The sequence below is a fragment of the Tamandua tetradactyla genome, chromosome 8, assembly GCF_023851605.1.
Source record: "Tamandua tetradactyla isolate mTamTet1 chromosome 8, mTamTet1.pri, whole genome shotgun sequence".
Taxonomy (NCBI): domain Eukaryota; kingdom Metazoa; phylum Chordata; class Mammalia; order Pilosa; family Myrmecophagidae; genus Tamandua; species Tamandua tetradactyla.
This window is the reverse complement of record NC_135334.1, coordinates 22,779,993-22,799,484: the sequence shown is the minus strand read 5'-3', so window position 1 is coordinate 22,799,484 and position 19,492 is coordinate 22,779,993. Positions and strand designations below refer to the sequence as shown.

Here is a 19,492-nt window from a genome sequence, read left to right as displayed (position 1 = left end):
CATTTTGAAAAAATATAAACAATCTTAAGAAATGTTTCTCGGGAGGTTATTGCTTCAGAATGAAAATACACACACACAAAGAAATTCATTGCAGTGCTGTTTATATGATCAAAAACTGGAAATTAAATATCCTACCTAGATGCGCACTCACTAATTAAATAATTGACACATCATCGATGGAATATTCTGCTAGTGTTAAAGATGATGAATTCCCATAGGAAGAGTGTTCATCTCATATGTTGAGAAAAAAGAAACAAACCTGTATAACACAATCCCATTTATATAAAATTATAGATCTATATGTGGATATGTGGAAAGAGTACTAGAAAGATTTTGCCAAAATGTTAATATTTACCGCTGGATGGTGGGATCTAAACTGATTTTTACTTTCTTTTTTGTAATAGTTTCCACTTCATAATATTGTTGAGAGATTAAATGACATAAAGTATGTGATGATATGAAGAGCCGAAACCATAATTCTCAGCACAAATAAATGGTGCCTTTATATTATAATTTTTCAAATGCTACTATAGTGAGGGCTAAATTCCAAAATTACAAAACCATCACTCTTAACAAAAAAAGAAAAGACCAGAGTAGAGAAGGTCAGGGTGGAGATACTGTGATTAATTATCTTTAAATGTGTACCCTCTAGCCTGATCTCAAACCTGTTCCCTGCACTTATTGTAGCCCTTCCTACTAGTAAATACTTGTGACAGTTTGTTGAATTCAATTGAATTTGTCTAGTTGAGGGGATGATCATAGAGCGACTTGACTGATTGCTGATCTCTAGAACCAACCACAAAGCAGACCCTTGCCAGACTTCACTGCTGATATAGATGCCATCAGCCATGTTTCCCCCCCCCCCCCCAAGCAGGATGACTGAAGTGTTTCTAACAAGAATTAGTCAAAACTAAATTGAGGCATTCAAAAATTGTGCTAAGGTTTGTGTGGGCAAATTGGGTGGTTCCAAACCAAAAGTGGTAAGGAGCTCCGCCAAGGGAGTGAAAAGACAAAGTGTATCGTTTCAGTTTGCTAAAGCTGCAAGGATGCAATATACTAGAAATAGATTGGCTTTTAACAAGGAGGATTAATTAAGTTACAGTTCTAAAATGGTGAAGATGTCTGAATTAGGCATCAAGAGGATGATGCCCTCTCTGAAGAAAGGCTTCCAGAGTTCCCCTGTCACATGGGAAGTACATGGTGATGTCTGCTCATCCTTCTCTCCTGGTTCTGGTTTCAACGGTCATCTCCATATGTCTCTGGGTGTTTCTCTCTAAGCTCTCCAGGCTTTTACAGTCTTATCCTCTTCACAAAGGACTCCAGTAAAGGCTTAAGTCCCACCTCGAATGGGCAGGGTCACATCTCTGTTGAAATAGCCTAACTGAAAGGTCTCACCTCCAATAGGCTTGCCCCCACAAAAATGGATTAAAAGAACATGGTCTTTCCTGGGGTACTTAACAGATTCAAACCAACACACTCTACCCTCTAAACTCCAAAAGACCTGTTCTTTCCATATGCAATACACATTCATTCCATCACAATGCCACAAAAGCCTTAAATCGTTTCAGTAACAATACTAAGTACAAAGTTTCATCAAAATCAGTTACAAGCATGATCTAGCCTAAGGCAAAATTCTCTGGCTGTGGACCTGTGAAACTTATAACAAGTTATCTGCTTGTATGTACAGAGTTATAGGATAAATGTACCATTGCCATAGCGAGAAATTGGAAGGAAAACAGGAGTCACAGTCCCCAAACATTTCTGAAAACTGTCAAGGCAAACTCCATTAGATTTCAAATTCTGAGAATCATCTACAGAAAGATGTTTTATCCTCCAGGCTTGAGAGAGAGGCAGTTCCACCTTCTCCATACGTAGGGTAAATGCAGAAACAAGTAAGGAAATGATTGACTGATATTGTTTCCATTTTACATGGGGATTAGATCTTAGAGAGTAGATTGCAATTGATATGGTATGCTTGTCCATTCTAACAAGCTCTCTCTAGTGGATTGGTTTAGCAACCAGGGGTTGCTCATCTGCAGTAATGTAAGGTATGTCCCATTGTTCCATTTTCTCAGGAAGCCCCTGCAGGTCAATTATTTTTGACTCCCCAGAAGTCAATACCTTCTCAGAAAGGGGATACTCCTGGCAATACCCAATGCAGGTAGCTATTTAATTTTACCTAACAAATTAGAGCACTCAATTTGAATGCAACAAGCCCAAGAAGTTAAGAACATGCAAATTCCTAGTAGCTGTTTCTCCTTCCTACTGATTAAAGTAACGTCCTTCTTCTGCAAAAAGACTCAACATCACAGCATAATACTGACTAACCTGTGGCCTCTTCAGATAATCAAGTGTTTATCTGCTCTTAAGGGTGAACTGTGGGGGGGTAAGGTAAGATACAGTTCCAGTGGAATTTCCAGGAAATACTCATTTAAAAATCAATATCTACAGATTTCCCTTTTGGTCTTGTTGCACGGTCTGAGGACCCCTTGGGGTGCCTGAAGCATTTTCATGAGCTAGCAGGGTCAAAACTATTTTCTTAATAATACTGTGATGTAACTTGCATTTTCTGCTGTATTATCACTGGGACTGATTGATGGCACAAAAGCAATGTAGATAAAACTGTTGGCATCATAACACAAGTCAAGATGGTAACACCTAATGCACTAGCAGTCACTGTTCTTCACCACCACACATGTGCATTAAAAGCATTGCCGGTTGCACTTAAAGACATACTTGATGAAGCAGTAAAAATTAGGTTTTGTTAAATCTTGATCCTGAAAATACGTGTTTTGAATATTCTGCATGACATATCAAATAAGCTGAAAGAACTTTCTTTGCATGCTGAAGTACTATGGACATCTGAAGAAAAATCACTTTATAATATTTTGAGCAGCTAGCTAAACTAGCTCTTTTTTCACAGAATACAATTTTTACTTTAAGGAAGATCGACAGACAAACTATGATTATTAAGACTTGATAGTTGACAACCATTTTCTTAAAAAAGATTGAAATGTCAACATCACATGTCATTAGGGAATTGAATTGCAAATTAAAACAACAAAGATGCCACTACACACCTATTAGAATGCCCAAAATCCCAAAACACTGACAACTAAATGCCAGCAAGGATGTAGAACAACAGGAACTTGAATTCATTGTTGATGGGAATGCAAAAGGGCCGCCTGGAAGACATTTTAACAGTTTCTTACACATTTGAACAGTCTTTCCATGTGATCCACTATCACACTCCTAGGTATTTACCCAAATGAGATGAAAACTTATGTTCACAAAAAGACCTGCACACAAATGTTTGTAGCAGCTTCATTTGCAATTGCATTCATTGGAAGCAACTAAGACATCCATCAATAGGTGAATGGAGGAACAAACTGTAATGCATCCACAATGGGAATATTCAGCAATAAAAATACATGAGTTACCAAGGAATGTAAAGACATGGAGAAACTTACATGTTTATTGTTAAGTGAAAGATGTCAGTCTGAAAAGATGACATCCTGTATTATTTCACATATATGGCAATCTGGAAAAGACAAAACTACTGAGATAGTAAAAAGATCAGAAGTTGCCAGAGCTTCAGGGGTAGGACAGGAGAGATGAATAGGCAGAACACAGTGGAATTTTAGGACAGTGAAATTATTCTATATGATATTGAATGGCAAATACATGTCATTAAGCATTTCTCAAAACTCATAAAAGTGTAAAAAGAATGAACCCTAATGTGAACAATATATTTTAGTTAATAATAATATACCAATATTGAATTATCACTTGTAACAAATGTTCCACACTAAAGTGAGATGTTAATAATAGGGGAAACTTGGGGATGGGGGCAGATAAAGAGGGCATATGGAAACTCTCTGTTCTTGTTGCTCAATTTTTCTATAAAGTTGAAACTGATCAAAAAATAAAGTCTATCAATTTTAAATGTATTAAATGAGCTTGTCATCTCAAGGAAAACAACTAACTTTTGTTGCCAATGATAAAATTTCAATTTTCAATTCAAAAGTATGATACCAATCAAAAGTGATGGGTTCTCTGCCCAATGCGCTCACCAGCATTTCAAAGAGAGGAAGAGTTTATTGCTAAACACAAAGCAAAAAATCAGACAGCCTATCAGCCTAAAATTCTATTTCCCCATACTGCAATGATAACTCTGACACTTTTACAGTATCAAAATATGGGCCGGTTTTAAGATAATGAGTGCAATGGCTCAAGATGACAAAGTTAGAGATGACCTAGTCATTAGGCATGCACAGACTAATGACATGCTTAGTCACAGAACATACGTAAGAAAATGGCAGCCTTACTATGACGATGGACGTGATTTTTAGTATTACAATGAGGGATGGGTCACTTATAGGTTAAAGTTTAAGGCAGGCCATGTCAGGCAGGCCAATTTTTGTTAGATCCAGCTTTGTCTAGTAAGATAGTTTAGGAATTTGTGTAGGTCAGCTCTGGGCTGACTCAAGTCCCTTCATTAAAAAACATTAGGGGCTGTCTCTTGTGATCACAAGACTCTAATGTTGAAAAACAGGATAAGGAGGTAGAAGTAGGGCCAGTCATGAGGTTTTTACAATCACAAGATAAAGGCTGTATAGTTATACTAACATTATCAGAGATCGAGGCAGCTGTATTATGGTTCAGTAATTTCAGTTACTTGCTTCTGACTGTACTAACATACTATAGAAAGTAAGAAGAAAATCTATACAACGATTCAGTAATTACAATTATTTGTCAATTGTGAATTTTTTGGTTACAATCAGAATTTTGAAAAAAAATTGCATTCTTCATCATGAGCTTGACAATCCTTGAAGACTTTTCTAATATGATCAGTGATGATGTTAACACAAACAAATTTTTTAAATATTATATGTGATGGTTAGTTTTATGGGTCAACTTGCCTAAACTATAGGAACCAGTTATTTAATCAAACAGTAATCCAGATGTTGCTGTGAAGGTATTTTCTAGATGAACAATCAATTGCCTTTAAGTAAAGGAGATTATTCTGGATGGTGTGGTGGGACTCATTGAATCAGTAAAAAGGCCCTAAGAACAAAAACAGGTTTCCTGGAGAAAAATAAATTCTGCCTTAACATTATAGCATCAACTCCCACTTGAGTTTCTTGTCTGCTGACCTGCCCTTATGTTTCAGACTTGACAGTTTTCATAATCATGGGAACTAATTCTTAAAAAAAATCCCATTATAAAGACATACATACAGGCATACCTCAGAGACATATGGGTTCAGTTCCAGAATACTTGTACTAAAGCAAATATTGCAATAAAGTGAATTATTTGTTTTCCTGACATGTATAAAAGTTATATTTACACTACACTGTAGCCTATTAAGTGTGCAATAGCATTATGTCTAAAATAAAACATGTCCAACAAACTTTTAAATTTGACACAGAGAAATGAAGTGAGCACATGCTATTGGAAAAATGGTACCTATAGACTTTCTCGATATAGGATGGCCACAAACCTTCAATTTGTAAAAAAGCACAATATCTGAAAATGCAATAAAGCAAAGCACAATAAAATGAGGTATGACTGCATATATTTATTATAAATTTTATTATATTATTTATTATATACATAAATACACATGCAAATGTATGTGTGTGTGTGTGTTTCTGTTTCTCTGGGGAACCCTGACGTCATATAGGGAAATGTATCAACATTTGGGAGATGGTCATAACTCAGAGAACCACTATTTCAAAGTGGCCAATGCTTGATGTTACAAAATTAGGCCATAGGTAAAAGAGCCATTCAGAGTACACGTAGACTAAGAAATTTTAAAATAACAGAGTACAGGGCGGTGCAATGGTGGGCCAGTGGCAAGAATTTTTGCCTGCCGAGCTGGAAACCCAGATTTGATTCCTGGAGCCTGCCAATGCCAAAGAAATAAAAAATTAAAAAATTAAATGACAGTACAAAAAGTTCAGTTATATGGTTTCAGATTCCACACTGCAACTAACCCTTAAGAAACTACCACTTGTCAAGTTTGAGTATAGTACCAAATAAAAGTCTTCACAATTATCTGAGAAGGCTATTAAAAATACTCCTCCCCTTTCCTATTATATATCTGGGTGAGACTGGATTTTCAGACTGGACACAGAAGCAAATATGAGACTCCAGCTTTCTTTTATTAAGCAAGACATTTAATGAAATTTTCAAAAGCGTAAAACAATGCCACTGTCCTCCCAATTTTTTGTTTTGTTTTGTTTTGGAAAACATATTTTTAATAAAAATGTTTTATGTTTACATATAATGAAAATGTAGCTACAAATCTAATAAAATAGGTACAGGATCTGAACGCTGAAAACAAAAAAAAAATTGTTTATTTTAATGTCATTGATTTCTACTGAAGGAAATCCAAGAAGACTAAATAAATGAAGACATATGCCATGTTCATGAATTAGGCGACTCAATACGGTTTAATACGTCACCTCACCCCAAGTTGATCCATAGATTTAGCTCAACCCCAGTCAAAATTCTGATGGGATTCTTTGGCAGATACAGACAAGCTGGTTCTAAAACTTATCTAGAAATATAAAGAAACTAAAACCACCAAAACAATTTTGAAAAAGAAGAACAAATTTTGAGGGTTAATCCTATTTTATTTTAAGATAAACTTTGAAGCTATAGTGATAAAGACAGTGTGGCATTTGTTAAAGTACAGACATGTAGGTCAATAGAACAGAATAGAGTCTAGAAACAACCCCCCCTACACACATACACAAATATCCTCAATCGATTTTTGACAAAATGCAGAGAAAATTGGATGGGGAAAGTACAATCTTTTCAGCAAATGGTGCTGGAACAACTAGTCATTCATTTTCAGAAGAAAAGAACCTCAATCTATACATCAACAGTATCCGAAAATTAGCACAAAATTGATCAGAGATCTAAAAATGTAAAATATAAAATAATAAAACTCTTAAGAGAAAACATTAGAGAAAATCTTCATTAGCTAAGATTTGACAGAGCTCTTAGATATGACACCAAAAGCATGATCCAAAAAGAAAAAAAAAAAGATAAATTGGGCTTTACCAAATTAAAAGCTGTTGCTCTACAAGGACACAATTAAAAGAATGAAAAATCAAGCCATGCTGGGAGGAAATGTTTGCAAATCACATGTTCAACAAAGGATTTGTATCCAGAATATATAAAGAGCTCTCAAACGCAACAATAAGAAACAACCTCAATAAAGAAAAGGGTAAATTATTTGAACAGTCATTTCACCAAAGGAAACATACAGATGGTAAATAAACACTTGAAAAGATGCTAAACATACTTAGTCATTAGGGAAATGCAAATTAAAACCACAACGAGATATCATTACACATCTATTAGTATGGCTACAATAAAAAAACACTGACTATAACAAGTGCTGACAAAGATGTGAAGTAACTGGGACTCTCATATTGCTGGTAGGAATGCGAAAAGGTATACCCAATCTGAAAAAAGTCTAGCAGGGTTTTAAAAACTTTTTTTTACAAAGTAAAACATATCTTATGTCCCAACTATCTCACCTAAAGAAATTTATCCTGGAGAAATGAAAACTTATGTTCACATGAAAAGCTATATACAAAGACGGCAATCTATTCTCATCTTGATTTCTGTCATAGGCTCATCAGGAAAGAATGGCTTTAATGCAAAAGAGATTTACAGGCCTTTGTTTTCAAAGCCAATGTTCATAAAAGAATCAGTTCCAACTGTCTGCAAGAAGGGGTTCTGGAGACTGAGGAGAGGGGAAGAGCCAGAGCCTGATCCAGGGAGCTCCTCCCTTCACCTGGGCAATACTCAGAGGACAGCAGAGGTCCTCTGAGGGTGCCTGCAAAGTCTGTAGACTGAACACCTAGTCTGGAAAGCGGGGGGGTGGGGGGTGGGGTGGGGGATGGGGAGGTGTAAATGCTCCCTAAGGCTGTGCTTCCTGGGGAAGCAAATGAGGAGGGATATTTTTCAGCCAAGCTGCAGGAGTTCAAAGTCAGATTAATCTGATTTTAAAAAGAAAGGTGATATTTCCTGCACCTTAGTGACATGGAACAAATCCAGTTCGCTACAGAGACGTGAGTTGGAAACCCTAGGAATGAGCTAGATGGTCCAGGGTGAGCCTTTACTGAAAGAAAGGAAGAGAGCTGAGAATGATTCTCTGGGGACACCAACATTGATGAAACTTGCAGAAGACTAAGAAAGAGTAGACAGAGGATCAGAAGGGGAACTGGGAGAGCTTGATGCCTGGAAAATATGGCTATGCTCCACAAAGTGGGGAATATGCAACAGTTAACATTGCCAAGAGTTCCAAAAAGATGAGAAATACGAATGGTGCGCCGGATTTGGCAATTTGGTGGTTGGTCACTGGTAGCCTTGGTAAGGAGAGTTCATTAGCTTGGTGGGGCAGGAGCCAGATGTTGCAGGTCGAGGAGCATTTGGGGAGTGAAGGATGTGTGCCCCCTCCTCCTGAACTGTCAGCTACATTGACAAAGCAGCCAGAAGTCACCAGAGCAAGATACTAACTTCTCCTATAGGAGAACTCTTCCAGAGACTGGTTGCCATCCAGACCCCATCAGTTACAAGAGAAGGTGGGGTGAGCTCCATGACTTAAAGAATCCAACAGGAATATCTGTCTACCCCACGTGGCAGTCACTCCCATGGAAGGTCAACCCATTGCTAAAAGACTAGGAAGAAAGTTGAAGCAGAGAAATGGCAAATTTCCCAGAATTTGAAGATTTATGCAAATTTTCCTCCCCAATCCTACGTGTAGGGATGAAGGGTCTTTTGCTGCAAATAGTTCTATATTTGTTGAGAGGTTACTATAACTAATCATTGTGCCCTATATGTTTACATGCATCATCCTATCTAATCTCGCAATGATGTGGAATTAGATACACCCATCTTACGTATGAGGAAATAGAGAGGTTGGCTTTCCAAAGATCACATAGCTAACTACGTAAGGGGTACAGCTAGAATTTGTACCTCTGGGTCCTTCAATTCCAACTTCAAAGCTCTCTCCCCTCCAACACAATGTAGTTAAATGGAATTATTCAAAGCAGACTCCTAGACCCCTCTTTGTATGAAAAGTAAAGAATCTCTTCTGGGGCTCAGGGCTTGGCCCAAAGGAGGCACCCTGTTATGTCCACATCCCATGACCTGCTAGAAGGAACAGAGTTGTGGAGAACCAAAAGCCAGGCCTTGCCCTCAACTTTCTTAGAGGACTCATCTGACTAGGCCTCCTGCCCGATGGTTCAGGGCACTTATCTCCAGAGCACGACCCTTTCTGACCTCTGGACAGACGCATTGTACAATGGCATGTGCTTGTTTCCTGCATGGGAGGACAGCTTTTTTGAAGACCCAGGAAGGCTGGCACAGTGCAGATGTGGGGAATGAGTGGCATGTGCTTCTCAGAGCCACCCACACACATTGAGGAACCATGGAGGTGTTCTGGGCGATAGCTTGTCACGGCATGACAGGGCGGCCCAGAAACCACCCACTTGAGACAGAGGTAGGGTAGGTGTGAGGGGGCCTCCCCCATGGCTAAGCCCCTGGTCATGTGACACCCTGAGGGTACCTTTTGGCTTCTCAGTCATTGTACCCTTCAGTTCCCTCCATCCACTGGGCATCATAGATAATATCCAAAATAAACAAACTATGTCTTACAGTGTCCTCACTTGGTTGTATCAGCAGCAGCACCCTCAATTTCAGACCATTTTCATTAGTCCAAAGAGACAACTGATAAACACGGCCTCATCAAACATCAAATCAAAACCTCCCCTAATCTCTTGTCCCTTCTGCCCAATTATTTACCCCTGGTAGTGCTGTGATACTGTTGCTGTCTCTCTGTTACTATAGGCCAAAGCATGCAATATTAGTTTTTCCCCGTGCCCCTCTATTACTGACTTTTTGTACAAGATCAAACCTTTGAAGGAGTTCCTGTGAGGACTTATTTATAATTGTAGAGTTAATCGGTGAGCTATATGGTGAGTTAATTGGTGAGCTACATATATATATATCACAGTTATATCACATATATATATCATATATATATATATATGATGGAATATTGTGCAACTGCAACAGCTACAAAAAGGAATGATGACGTGAGGCACACAATGAACTGAAAAAATCTTGGGGACAGTGAGTTGTGCAAAATAAGCCAGAAAAAAAGAATAGATATGTGCTATGATGTCTTTCAGAAAATACTTATAAGAAAATTGGAGCTCTTATAGCAGCCATACTTAGGTCAAAGTTGTAAGTGTATTTCTAGATTCTGAGACCCTGAACTTTATGTGTATAAGCTGGTATTTACGTGGAACTTTGAGTACCTCTATGTACCTCTGGAGTTCCACAGCTCTAAAAGTCAGCATTGCTACATGTAATAACAGTTAAAGTAACCAAAAAAAAGAGATTAAGCTTTAATTAGAAATAAAAACAGAGCCCCTCTGGGACTAAAGTAAATCAGAATACAGGGCAAATGGTGATAGTGTATGTTCTCTAGACCTTCACCTACTGTATGAGACCAAAGGCAGAGGGGTTTATTATGTCTAGAACCTAAATTATCTGTAACACCTAATCTAAATCAACCTGTCTGGATAGTTCATTTAAACAATCCAAACACATGGAGCCCGGAATGGGAATGAAGCCTTATAATTCTGTGTAGCTTGATGTAATACCTGGATACATCCCAGACTATGATGGGCTGATAATTAAAAAGTATTAGTAGAATCTTGGCAGGTGAACTCACTGCTTTACCCCCTAAGTGGGACATGACTCCCAGGGGTGTAAATCTCCCTGGCAACTTGGGACAGAAACCCCAGGATGAGCTGGGACCCGGCATCATGGGATTGAGAAAGCCTTCTTGACCAAAAGGGGGAAGAGGGAAATGAGACAAAATAAAGTTTCAGTGGCTGAGAGATATCAAACAGAGTCGAAAGGTTATCCTGGAGGCTATTCTTATGCATTATATAGATATCCCTTTTTAGTTTATGGTGTATTGGAATGGCTAGAGGGAAGTACCTGAAACAGTTGAGCTGTGTTCTAGTAGTTTTGATTCTTAAAGATGATTGTATAAAGATGTAACTTTCATAATGTGACTGTGTGATTGTAAAAACTTTGTATCTGATGCTCCTTTTATCCAGGGTATGGACAAATGAGTGAAAAAATATGAATAAAAATGAATAATTAATAGTGGGGATAAAGGGTAAAATAAATTGGGTAGATGAAAATACTAGTGGTCAATGGGGAGGGGTTAGAGTTATGGTTGTATGAGTTTTTTTCTTTTTATTTATTTTCTGGAGTGATGCAAATGTTCTAAAAAATGATCGTGGTGATGAATACACACCTCTGTGATGATATTGTGAGCCATTGATTGTACACCATGTATGAACTGTATGCATGTGAAGATTTATCAATAAAAATGTTTTTTAAAAAAAGGATTAGATTAGAGTCCCTTGAGGGACTGGAGAAAAAAATAATAAAAATACTTAATTTTCCCATCCAGGAAACCCCTGGTACTCTCTCAAACACTAGAGACACCTAAGAAAATAGGCCAAACCCTCAATTTTGAAGCTTGCCCTTACAAAACTCATCTCTGTAGTGGAGAAGCTAAGACTACCTATAATTATGCCTAAAAGTTGCTTCCAGGAAGCCTCTTTGGTTATTCAGATATGGTCTTTCTCCCTCTAAGCCCAACTCTGCAAGGAAAATTATTACCCTCCCCCCTACATGAGACACGGCATTCAGGGATGAAAGTCTTCTTGGCAACGTGGGACATGACTCCCAGGGATGAGTCTGCCCTGACACCATGGGATCAACAATCCTTTGATTTAGTCTTTTGGACTAAAGGGGGAAATAAAATAACAGTGGCTTAGAGAGTTTCAAATGAAGTGGAGAGGCTATTCTGGAAGTTACTCTTATGCAAGCTTTACCTAGATACTGCTAATTGCCATGGTTTGCCATACCCCAACTAGCATCACTCCTGTTAATCCTAAAGAACACCTAGGGCTGTAACTGAGACTTGACAAAAGTTTCATGCACTAAGTTTACTTTCTTGAAACCTATAACTTCCTGTGGGTTCCTAGGCCAGATAAGTCCTAAGACTCAGAGGAACCAGCACTTCCAAGAATATTAATGCATTCCATCCCCCTATTCTATATTGTTGACATCCCTTTTCAACAGGAAAAAGTTAGAATGAGAAAAGCCCAAAGACTCCTGTAGGTTGGGAGAAGGATCAAAGGAGAAGGAAGAGTTATAACAGAGGAGATAAGATTTAGCAAACGAGTATGACTGCCAAATCACTATAATGGCATTTCTTTTAATTTCCAGTATTTTGAAGCAATGAAAAGGAAAAACCTGAAAATGTGGAATAGTAACCCATACCAAATTAAAATTTTTTCTGTAACTACCTGTTAAAATGTACTTTGAAAATTCTTGCTTTTTTTTTTTTTTTTTTGTATATATGTTACAATTCAATTAAAAAAAGGGGGGGTGGAGGGAGTGGAAATGACAGGGCCAGAGCCACTTCCGGGCCAGAAGATTAAAGAAATGGGTGTGCCTTCTGTATGTTTTTTTTCTCTTTCCCTTGCCTGGAAGCAGATGACAATGGGGATGACAAAGTTACAGGGTGGCAAGGACCTGAGTCCCTAAGAAATCACATAGAAGAAAGTCTTCCACTGATTAGAACTTCTCATAGGACTGCTACGTAAATGAGAAATAAAATTCTAATGGCTTAAGCCGATGAAATTGTTTATTCATTACAGTGGCTAAGTGTTACCCCACCCACTAGTACAGTAAACATGCTTCCTGCCCCTCCCCCATACCATTTTGTGTGGGTGGAAGGAAAGGAAACAGAGGAAGGGCTTCCCCTGGCACTGATAGGAGAGACTAAAGCAAACACACTTGAGGTATCCAAGGGTACCTGGGGGCAAAGCTGGAGAACTCTGTTTGCAGCAAGAGGCTGGAGCATGTGAGCGGTGGTTACTGAGCGCTCACCAGCGGGCGCACGGTGGTTGAGGTCAATATATCCAATGCAGGAAAAGCAAATGCAGAGCAAAAAAAGGGTGGGTCCTTTAGAAGAGGCCGATGGGATCATTCAGTATGCTCTGTTCAAAATAGTTGAGTGAACACAAGGGCTTCCTTGCAAATATGTCTCTGCTGAGCTAGTAAAAGGCAGAGGTAAAGAGGAAGGAGGGTGAAAGGACAGGCACTGGAGGGCTTTTTCTCCAGCCCCTCGTCTGCTTTGTGAAGCCTTTCTATTCCTTTTTTTTTTAAATATACACTCTTTTTAATTGTAAAATATAACATATGTACAAAAAAGCAATAAATTTCCAAGTACATTTTAACAAGTAGTTGTAGAACAGATTTTAAAATTTGATATGGGTTACAGTTCTACGATTTTTCATTTTTTCTTCTAGCTGCTCCAAGACACTGGAGACCAGCAGAAATATCAGTATAATGATTCAGCAGTCAAACTCATTTGCTAAATCCTATCTTCTATTATACTCCTCTTTCTCTTTAAATAACATTTATGCATAAAAGCAATAAATTTCAAAGTACATCACAACAATTAGTTGTAGAGTAGATTTCAGAGTTTCATATGGGTTACAATTTCACAATTTTATATTTTTATTTCTAGCTGCTCTAAGGTACTGGAGCCTAAAAGAAATATCAGTATAATGATCCAGCACTCATACTCATTTGTTAAACCCGACCTGCTCTGTATAACTCCAGCATTACCTTAGATCTTTCTCCCACTCTTTAGGGGTACGTGGGCTATGGCCATTCTAAACTTTCCATGTTGAAAGGGGCTGTCAGGAATGTGGGGTAGGGAGATGGAACTGTCTGATGTTCTGGAGCAGCTGGGTCCTCTAGGTTTCAGGACTTCTCTGGTCCAGAGACCCATCTGGAGGTTGTAGGTTTCTGGAAAGTTACCCTTGTGCATGGAAACTTTATAGAATCTTATATAATGCCATAGGTGCTATTTAGGATTGGCAGGAATGATTCTGGTTGGGGGTTGGCAAGTTATGATAGTCTGCTATTTCTTTTAAGACTCAGTTTGAACCCCACCTCCTCTTTGAAGCCTTCCTTGCCCTTTCTAGATGTGGCTGGCTTCTTTATCCATGTGCCATGCACAGTATCCACACTGGGTTGCCGCTTCCATCACACTGGGTCATGACTGGCTGCTTGCTTGACCATTCCAAGCTTGGCTGTGAGTTCCTTGAGGACATGTGGTATCTGTCCATCCCCACCCAATCCTGGGCCCAGCACACATCTCTGCCCAGAGCAGACCCTGATATGGCTGGCCAATGAATAAATAGATGAATGTATGCTTACGTGAGCAGGATCCAAAACTGAGGAACTAAGAACACAAATGGAGGAAGTCTGGGCACCTGGGTGAGTAATCTTGAATTTTTACCAAACGTACCAGCAAAACAACCAGTGACACATTATTTAGGTCATATAATTTTTATTGCTGAAGACCATTGCTGGGGGGCTGCTGTGAACATGAATTTCGCACGAGCCCCTCCAGCCTTAATAACACTTCCCAAAGTGACCAGCCCGGGCAGATTCTGCCCAGCTACTGGCCAACCCCAGACTCCCCTCAGGGACAGTCTTTCCCCCAGCAGCTGCCTGCAGCTGGGCTGGGCTCAGGTGCATCTGCATGGGCCCTGCCTGTGGGGTAGCTGCACGTGAAGGGGCCCAGACAGGCCCGAGGAAGGTGAAGAGAGCAGGACTGGGGCAGGCCAGGAGGCCAGGGACACTGATGGCTCCCAGGAGCAGGGTCAAACCCCGGCACTTAAGAAGGGCTGCTTGGAGGGCCTGGCAATCATGTAGACAGCATTTTCTTCATGGAAGTTTCTGTGTTCAGCACTATGTTTCAGAAACACCCAAGAAAATGAAAAGTACAGAAAGCCAAGGAAGACACCCAAAGTTCCAGGAGCCCAGAAAAACCCCCTGGGAAAGAGGGATGCCTGTGGGCCTGGGTTTCCCCACAGTTCCTAGGAGCCCACGCAGGGGCAGCAGCCACTTCCTTATCCCTGGTTCCAGCCATTGGATGCAGCAGCCGTGTGTGCCTCTCTTTGGGCTAGATTTGCCTGTCAGTCCAAGTGAGGATTCACTTCCCTGAATGTCTCAAAGGGGGCCCAGAGGCTGAACAGACCGAGACAATGCTCAGCTTGGGGACTTCGTCCAGCACCTCTTACCCAGAGCCATGACCGGCTTTCAAGACTCTACAATGGTACAACACCCCAGGAATCCCCTGGGCGTTTGATGCTAACTAGCTCTCAGGTCTCCCGAATTTTTGGAAGATCTTTAAAAATACACAATTTTTCCATTTCTTAATATAAAAATAAAATAAAATCTGCCATAACTTGTAAGTAAACAAGTACTGTGAGCCCTAGTCACAGCTGTCAGCCTGCGCAGTCACAGCCCTGTCCTACTCCCGACAGCCGTAGCACCAGCAGAAGGCCTGGGAGAGCAGGGGACGCTTGCAATGCCAAAGGGGACATCTTTCCACTAAGGCCACCGCCCAGGCACTGGGAAGCTGGTTCTCCAACAAAACCCGCCATCAGTCCCAGGACGACAATGGCATCACCCAGGCTGTGGAGCTGCCTGCTTGCTCTGGGTTGGCCCTTCCTTGGGCTCCATTTCCTTATCCACGGACACTCCTGATAGGACATCCACAGTGCTCAAGCTGATCTCTCCAGAGGATTTCCAGCCTGGGATTTCAAGAGTTGCTCTCCTGGTTTCTGAAGAACTTGGGAGAGCAGACAACACATGCACACACGCACACACACACACACACACACATCCACAGAGGCAGCAGACAGCGAGGTGCAGTCGCGAGGGTGCTTGGCGGCCTTCATCCCATGACACTGCACTTGGCCTTGTCACTTCTGCCCCAGACCTCCCGGCAGCCTGTGCCGTGAGTTGGAGCCGGCAGCCGCTTAGGATTTCCGGAAGCGCACCTCACTCTGAGGAGGAGAGCAGGGAGACCAGGGTCAGGACGGGTCAGGTAGGAGGGAAATGCAGACGGCAACATTCAGCCCAGCTGCACCCTGGCATGCCCTCTCTGAGAAGTGGGGCTGTGCTGGTGTGAAAGGATGTATGTACCCCAGAAAAGCCACGTTTTAATCCTAATCCCATTTTGTAAAGACAGCTTCTTCTAATCCCTAGTATGTTTGAAACTGTAATCAGATCATCTCCCTGGAGATATGATTTAATCAAGAGTGGTTGTTAAACTGGATTAGGTAGAGGCGTGTCTCCACCCATTCAGGTGGGTCTTGATTAGTTTTTGAAGCCCTATAAAAGAGGAAACAGTTTGGAGAATGAGAGATTCAGAGAGAGCAGAGCAGAACGACATAGCCATGAGAAGCAGAGTCCACCAGCCAGTGACCTTTGGAGATGAAGAAGGAAAAAGCCTCCCAGGGAGCTTCGTGAAGGGAAGCCAGGAGAGAAAGCTAGCAGATGACCCTGTGTTCGCCATGTGCCCTTCCAGATGAGAGAGAAATCCTGACCTTGGTCGCTATGTGCCTCCTCACTCGACAGAGAAACCCTGAACTTCATCGGCCTTCTTGAACCAAGGTATTCTTCCCCTGATGCCTTTGATTGGACATTTCTATAGACTTGTTTTAATTGGGACATTTTCTTGGCCTTAGAACTGTAAACTAGCAACTCATTAAATTCCCCTTTCAAAAGCCATTCCATTTCTGCTATATTGCATTCTGGCAGCTAGCAAACTAGAGCAGGGGCAGTGAAGAGAAAAAGATGGAGTTATGTTCTGAAAGCCCCACGACCCTGGATTTCCGCAGCAGCCTTCCCTGCCTGCTATCTGACCTCTCTGCTCTTGTGCCCTTGCCCCTGCAGAAGAGGTAAGGGCTTGGGCATAACACGTCTCTTTTCCAGCTAAAGGCAGCAGGTCCAGGGAAGGTAGGGGCTGACCTGGGACAGGAGGGAATTGGGAAGAGATCTCCCATCTCCCCCATTGGATGACCTTCCTGCCAAGGATGGTCTGTGAGAACTCACAGCTTGAAAGGAGGGAAAGAAACAGTGGTAGCTGGGGTGGCCCCAGGCCCCGGCCCTACCCCTGACCCCTTTCCTGACCTGGTCAGCACTCGCTGAACACCCCTGAATGCAAGGGGCTGAGGGGACCCCTGCCTAAGGCCCTGGGGGAAGCCTGGCCTGGGCCCCCTTCCAGGCACCCTGCCTTGGGGAATTTCCAGCTGGCTCGGGACCCTGCATCCCTGTCCCTCTCACCTCCATTTTGCTGTAAATCCAGGGGAGGACTTCTGTCACTTTCGTATACACCCCAGGCTTGTTCCTCTGGCCACAGCCTGTGCCCCAGCTGGTGACTCCTGTCAGGTACCAGCGGCTGTTCTGCTCACAGACAAGAGGCCCCCCGCTGTCTCCCTGCAGGGGAGGGTGAGCACATCAGCAGGGTGGGAAGAGATGGTGGGGGGCACCTGGCTCTCTCTACAACCCCAGCCGCCCGGACTTCTCCCAGCCCCCCAGGGCCCCGGGACCGAGCCCCACCACACAGAGGCGGCCTCACCTGGCAGGAGTCTCTGCCCCCCCGGAGGTCTCCAGCACACATCATCCTCGGGGTGAGGTAACTGTCATAGACCAGGTAGTCATTGCACTCCTTGAAGTCGATGAGGTTGACCTGCACCTCCCGGAGGAGAGGCGACGTCTTCTCTGCGGTGACGTGGGAGGGAAGGGAAGACAGTGAGATGCCAGGTGGCCTCAAGGCCCTCCAGCTGCCCACCCCAGGACCCAGGCTCACACCGCTAGGGTCAGAGGGTACCACGCCCGTGACCGGCCCCTGGAAACTATGGGCATGCACCCCCTCACACCCAACACAAACTCACTATGCATAAAACAGATACACACACACACACACGCACACACATGGGCAGCTCATGAACCCATCGGACACCTTCCATTTTGCCCAGTGCTGTCCTATGTATGACTCATTTATAAAATATTTCACCGCATTGGTTTTCGGCAACGCTGCGCCCTGAGAAGGTCAGGGATTATTAACCCATTTTCAGATGAGGAAGCCTGAGGCTGAAGGAGCAACTTGCCCACAGTCACGGTGCCAGTCACCTTGGAGCCAAGACCCAGAGGCCTGTGCTGGCCTACCACAATGAGCAGAGCTGCCCCGACCCCAGCAGCTCAGCTGCCAGGCCACAGGGTTTTCCTGCCAAACATGCTCAGAGGACACCAACATCAAAAGACAAGGCCATTCTGCGACCATGATGAAGTGAGGCGAAAACAAAACAAAAAACAACACTTGATAATCTCTCTTAAGCACAGGCAAAAAAAAAAAATCACTGCACACCACAAAAATACAATCATCTCCCTCTCCTGGCCAATATGAGTGACTGCTGCTTCTTTACCAGCAACAGCTTTAGCCTCGGCCTATTCTTCTCTCCTTCTAGGTTATGATTATGAAGATACGCAATCAGAGAGTTGCCCCTGCTTCCTGGTGGCAGTCAATCCAAACCAAAGCCCCACTTCCTTGAACCTTCCCCCATATCACACAAATCCTCCAAGTCCTTTCTAACACTCTTTTCAAGATGCTTACCTTGGTTCTCCCTGATTGTCATGAGTGATAAACCCAGCCTGTTCGACCACAGGTGCTTCCTGGAGGTCCTGGCTAGAGGGCACTGTCACACAACTGCCTTACTGTATTCACAGGTATCCGCAAACATTTAGTGCCTCACACAGGCCCATGCATCTATGTACTCAGGCCTTCATCTACAGAGGCCCTCAACTGTACACCCCAACCCATCACACTTCACACATATGTAAGTACACAGCACGAATGCACGCACATGTACACACACTCTAGTATCTGTGCCCCTCACCATCTGTCTCCTTGATCTTGCCAAAGCCCGTGATCCAGCAGGTTTCGTTGAGGCTGAAGGTCTGTCCGTGCATGGGAAGGCAGACAGGATGGACGTGAGCTGCAACAAGACCTCGAGACATCAGTAAGGAAGAAAGCTGGAGGTTTGGTGGCGGTGGGCGGAGGGAGTACCAATGCCCTAGGAGCCCCCTCCTTACCCTCAGAGTGGTTCTGAATCCTCCAGGGTCTTGGAACTGACCAGGCAAGAAAATCACTTTATCATGTCCCCTCCCACCCCAATCTCCAGGGGCTGCCAGAGTCTCCAAAGCCCTTCTCTTTCAGTAGTTGCCACATGGGCGGATACAGATGCCTTGGAAGGCCCCCTGTGCCAAGCCAGTAGTAGATGGCTCTCCTGGCTGAGCCCTTTACATGCCCTTCCACCAGAGCAAGGAGCAGCGACAGGCTAAGTCTCAGAGTAGTATAAACACGGTGTCTGAGTGCTCTGTCCCACTCACTGATTTCCCAGGGCTTGGAGATCCCCCTCCAAATGTACCCCCAGCCCAGGGTGAGACAACCTCTCCAAGCAGGATGGGCACCTCCCAGAGCGCAGGCCTGCAGGCAGCTGCC

The 19,492-nt window shown here is 42.6% G+C and overlaps 1 protein-coding gene across 1 annotated transcript in view; it reads right to left on the bottom strand.

Annotated features, from left to right (window-relative positions):
* Positions 1-14,479: 14,479 nt before the first annotated feature.
* TMPRSS13 (transmembrane serine protease 13) overlaps positions 14,480-19,492 on the bottom strand; it is a 28,514-nt gene continuing 23,501 nt past the window's right edge. Inside the window, exons 10-13 of the mRNA XM_077112033.1 lie at positions 18,888-18,986; positions 17,570-17,712; positions 17,275-17,427; positions 14,480-15,992 (exon numbers count right to left, since the gene is read on the bottom strand). Coding sequence (XP_076968148.1) covers positions 15,966-15,992; positions 17,275-17,427; positions 17,570-17,712; positions 18,888-18,986 — 422 coding nt within the window. The 3' untranslated portion in view covers positions 14,480-15,965. The remainder of the gene's footprint in view (positions 15,993-17,274; positions 17,428-17,569; positions 17,713-18,887; positions 18,987-19,492) is intronic.